The 5,533-nt window shown below is 33.3% G+C and overlaps 1 protein-coding gene across 1 annotated transcript; it reads left to right on the forward strand.

Moving 5' to 3' along the window:
* Window positions 1-4,083: 4,083 nt before the first annotated feature.
* LOC140804752 (uncharacterized) lies at window positions 4,084-4,861 on the forward strand. The gene has a single exon (XM_073160865.1). The coding sequence runs from the start codon at window positions 4,180-4,182 to the stop codon at window positions 4,642-4,644; it is 465 nt and encodes a 154-aa protein (XP_073016966.1). The 5' UTR covers window positions 4,084-4,179; the 3' UTR covers window positions 4,645-4,861.
* Window positions 4,862-5,533: the final 672 nt, after the last annotated feature.

Below are 5,533 nucleotides of genomic sequence, written 5' to 3' on the forward strand. Positions count from 1 at the left end.
TGTTACGTTGTTGAGACATTTCAGATATTTTTGTTGGTAAGTACTAAATAACTACATCTCGAGTCATTTTCTGAGGAGATACCCCGTGTATTTCTATTGTGTTACACTTGATTGATAGATTTTATTTGGAGGGATCGAGCTTGGCCGGCTTTGCATGCGATTTTTTCTGTTTGAATCGATGGACTTTATTTTCGAGTATACAGTTGTTATGTTTCAATTCTTTTGGGATGTTTTATTTATGGAGAGGTAATGTCGAAATTTCTGGAGCCCCAAATAGAAATTTTAATTCGTTTTCGCTGTTGACGCTAAATCGTGTTTATTTGGTCATTACATGGTAATCAGATGCCCTCACAGTTAAATTGATTTTAACAGTGGTAAGATTTTGGAGCTGGTTTTACTGATACTTCTTGATTTTTTTCAAGTTATTTTCAGTTCTCTCTCCATTGTAGCTTTGATGCATGGTCATTTTTTTTTTTTTTTTGAGCTCAGCTAAATATTCGAAAAAAATATAACAATGGTTTTTGTTTTACAAAGCTGGATATGTTAGAAATGATAAACTTGGCAGATTCGATCGACGAAGAAAGAAAGCTTAGAAAAAATATGCACGTCTAGTTATAACTTGAGTTTTTGGTGTTGTATTCTGGATTATGGCACTTTTATATGGGCATCATTTTATTTTTATTTTTGAGTTTAATTGTTTGAGAATGATTGTATGTCTTTTAGTTTTTATTAGTTGTCAATTTCAGGAATTTTTAATTGGTGTTTTTATAAAATTATTAATTAAATAGTTCATTGTGTGTGTGAGTGTATATATTCAATTTTCGGTTATAAAATGATGCAAAATTGATTTGTAATCAGGGTCAAAGACATCGGTTTTTATATGTTCTTAAAATTGTCTTCTACTTACAACAACGGTTTTTATTCGTCGCTTAAAGGTGGTTGTAAACTACAAATAACGTTTTTATCTGTTGTTAAAATGTTGTTGTAACTTGAAAAAAAAAAAACATTTTTAATTTTTTGCGAAATCGTTGTAATAGCTCAAATAACACAACGTTTTTTAAGCGTTGTAAAATTGTTTTCTTAGCTCATAACACAATTTTTTTTTAAATGTTACAAAACCGTTGCCTTTGTCACCTAAGACAACTGTTTTTATCCGTTATAGTTGGATGGGTTTTTAACAACAGTGACGATAGCATAAGTTGTTCAGCCTAAAAGACAACGGATAAAGTGTTTTTCTTCTAGTGTAATCATTGAAATCAAAGTGTTTAAAATAACAAGATAATTGAAATGACAAGGGCCGACTATCTGAGAGTTGATTTCTATTAATTTTTAAACGCACCTCAAATACATGGATCAAAAGATATTTGTGTTTCAAATTTCACACCTTAATTTTCAACAAATAAATGCAATGGATTTGATTGTCCCTCTTGTAATGGAAAAATGAACCTTGAGATTGCATTTTGATTGAGTAATTCCGTGACTTTAAAAGAATAGATTTAAAAATACTCAAACATGGAGCTTTTGAATATATTCTCTTGATTAAAATATATTTTAATTTTTTAAAGATTTTAAATCTTTATCTAAAATAATCCAAACAAAAAATTGATTATAAAAACCTTCAAAAAAAAAAAAACATAGACGAACTAATTAGAATTACCTTCAATCGTTTCTATTGCTTTTTTTTAAAAAAAATTAGAAAATCTTGCTAATATCTTCGATTACGTAAGAATTTATTTTGGATAATTGGGTTAATGGGCCCATAATGGTTGGATCCTACTCAACCAAGGCCCATTTACATGTAAGATGTCCGCTTTAACCATTGTTTCTTGGGCCCACTATCCGCTGGCTTGTAACACTAAGTCGCTAGTGTTCCCAACGCGTATTTTATTTTTGCATTTCGTTCTTTAAAAAGTATGAAATTAATAATGTAGCCATTGAAAAAATAGGAACAAATGTTTTCCCCCCTTTTTTGGGAGAAGTATACGACAAATTTGGGTGGCAACGGGCGCAACCCAGTCGAGCGGCTCGGCTTGATCGAACTTGGTTCGAAGTTCGTTTTAGTTGAATATTAGTAGTAATGAATTCATATTTCACACTTTACAAGAATTAAGTTATTTTGACGATGAGATCTTGAATCAATGGTTAATGTTGAGGTCCCAAGATCAACCACTGATTGCGAGTAGTTTTCTTTAATTTATTTAGCTATATTTATTTGTTTTTTTGTACTTTCTTTACTCGATATAAACAGGTCTTGTGTAAATGTAATTTCCATAAATGAATATTGTTGGAATTTTGATGCTTAATAAATGAAAGTTAAGCAAATAAATCAATGTGTTTGATTGAAAAAATTCTTCTTAAGATTGTTATTTGTGGTATTCAAATATGAGAGGATAAGCAAGAAGAAATCGAAGGAATGACTTTGTAGAGGCAAATTTTGAACAGTTTCTCCTTAAGAAGAATTTGACCCTCACAATGTGCTAGAGGTTTGTGGCAATCTTCTGCCAAGATACAACTACAACTCTTGAATAATGAACACTCAAATATTCAAGTTCTATAACAAGGAAATGAAGAAACTCTCTCTTGTTGAAGAAAGAAGAAGAAGTAGATGCAAAAAGATGATATGTTGTGTATGTTATGTTTGATTTTCAAAATATCAAACATATAATGATTTTAATGTGAAAAGACATGATTCTTCATTCATAGGGATGTCCCTTGGCCATGGTAAATGATCACAAGCATCAAACAATACCAAAAGAATGAAAAAATGTTAGAAAAACGCAGAAAAACTCGAAGGGACGCGTCTGTGCGCGCGGGTGTGCGCGCCTGCCGAGCGCTCTCGACAGGCGCTCGGCACCCGTGCCTCTACAAAGTCATTCCTTTGATTTCTTCTTGCTTATCCTCTCATATTTGAATACCACAAATAACAAATATATATAATGTAGCTACAATGATTTTTTTTTTCCAAATAATTAATTTTAAGGCAGACGTGGGTCTAAGGAAAATATCAGACGGAAATGGAAAGTTCACAGCCACCCCCAAAATGTATGGAATAATGGACTTGTACCACATATCTCCCCTCACTCTCGTCTCAGTATCAATAATTTTGGGTCAAGGATCCATTGGCCTTGCAGTAACCAAAGGTGAAATTTCCAAAATCACTACAAATTTGTGTGAGATGGTCTCACGAATCAATTTTATGACACAAATTTCTTATTTGAGTCACTAATGAAAAATTATTACTTTTTATATCAAAAATATTACTTAAAATTATAAATATGAACGTAATTGACTCGTCTCACGAATAAAAATTTGTCAGATCGTCTCACAAAAACCCTACCACAAAACCACATGGTCTTGGGCTCTAGTCCCACCAAGTGTGAGTTGTGTTTATTTATTGTTGTATTATTAGATTAATTGATGCTGATATTAATAATTTATTTGTGTTTATAGTAATATGTTGATATCGATTAATTTTAAACATAGTTTTTTCGCCTTTTGAATTACACGATTACTGATGCGATTTGCCATAGTTTATTCGTCTAATTTTAATTGTGTTGAGTGAAATTAAATAATGAAAACAATGACCATGTAGGAGCTAATATGGTAGCGTTCCATTAACAAAGATGATATTTATAGAACATATATATATCATATAATTGTGCAAATGCCAAATAGTAGGTCTCTTGTGAGACGGTCTCACAAATCTTTATCTGTGAAACGGGTTGACTCTACTGATATTCATAATAAGAAGTAATATTCTTAGCATAAAAGTAATACTTTTTCGTGGATGACCCTAATAAGAGATCCGTCTCACAAAATACGATCCGTGAGAACGTCTCATATAAGTTTTTTCACGATTAAAGTTGACATTAATTTTAAACCGAATCATAGTTTGTGAAGTAGATTTTGGGTAAGGTGGTGGTGGAGATGCGCATTGTGGGGAAAATCACCCAATTCCCGACAAGTGCACCCTAAGGTCTTTAGTGTCAACATCCAACTCCTTACTACTCAATTAACTTATATTCTTAAATATTACCACAAGGAACATTGAATAAATATTAACTATAAGAAACGAGGGATAACTTCCCACCACTATATATATGGAGTACACCAAAAGTCTAGATAGCCACCTCTTGCTATGTGAACTATCAACTCTTTGTGGTATACATACTTGAAAAAATGAGGTCTTTGGCTATGAAGTGCACTCTTGTTCTTGTTTTCTTGATTGCCATCAGTTCGGCGGCGCTTAAGATCCATGGCGGAGGTGGTGGTGCATGGAGGATGGGTGCTTCAAAGGAGCCCACGATGCCTAGCGCCATGATAGATAAGCCTGCCGGCGGTAGCGGGTCAGCCCATGGTCCGAATTGGGACTATAGTTGGGGGTGGGGCTCGAGCCCAACATCTGGATGGGGTTACGGGTCGGGTTCGGGAAAGTCGCCTAATGGATTTGGGAAGGGTTCGGGTTCTGGGTTTGGTTATGGGACTGGGACGGGGTTTGGGTATGGCTATGGAAGAGGTGGAGCTCGTGGGGGTGGTCACAGGAGTGGTGGAGGTTCCGGTGGAAATGAGGGCGGTGCTGGCGGTGGAAGTAGTGGCTCTGATGACCGTGATCACCATTCAACATCGCTTCCCAACGGTGGCTGATGGCTGAATAAGGAATGATAGGACGGGGTATCTTTTACTTTGAATACCATGGTCTAACTATAAATTATATGTATCTATATTACGGATCACTAAATAAAATAAGTCATGCGCCAATTTATTGGTCTTGTATTATGTACCCGTGTATGCCATAAAGAAGTGTCTACTACCAGAAAGAGTCATGTAAGAAATTATATGTATATAATTTTGATATGTTGTTTACTAATTATGTACAATTCTGTATTCATCTTTGATGTGACACTGATCAATTATTAGACACGATAAATCATATCAAAATTATATATCTACTAGGTTAATATCACTTCAACGGTGGACACGCTTAATGGATAACATATCAAATTTTATACATAGTTTTGATATAGTTAACACTCATAATGAGCATTTATATGAGCACTGTTGAGATGAAGTCATGTAAAATCAATAAACGAATATCATATCAACCGATGCTCAAATAGATACTTACAATAAATGCTCATCATATCTTGGGTTTAGAGAATTACTAGTGTTTGGGCCTTGGGCTTAACTTGAATGGTTTATCTGTCCAGACCTCAGAAGGAAAGTATCGGATTCTTAAACTAAATAAGAAAAATACGTAGCAAATTAATTTTATTTCACATTTTTCTTTGAGAAATGTAGTAAGTTATTGATAAGGCAAAATATAAATTTTAGTTCTATATATCGTGTTGAGACATTTTTAGTCTTTTAGTTTTTATTGAAACAATTATTGTCCTAAATATGTCAAGATAATCAATTTGTCATTCTCCTCAAAATATTATATAATTAAATGGGTAATATCATTGTTAAACTTTTATAATTATATTGTTAAACATACATGCATGTCATAGAGAAATTTTCTAACCATCTAATCATA

Source organism: Primulina eburnea, chromosome 11, assembly GCF_022965805.1.
Source record: "Primulina eburnea isolate SZY01 chromosome 11, ASM2296580v1, whole genome shotgun sequence".
Taxonomy (NCBI): domain Eukaryota; kingdom Viridiplantae; phylum Streptophyta; class Magnoliopsida; order Lamiales; family Gesneriaceae; genus Primulina; species Primulina eburnea.

Coding starts and splice junctions, on each gene's coding strand:
- LOC140804752 (XM_073160865.1), top strand. CDS start 4,180: ATGAGGTCTTTGGCTATGAAGTGCACTCTTGTTCTTGTTTTCTTGATT.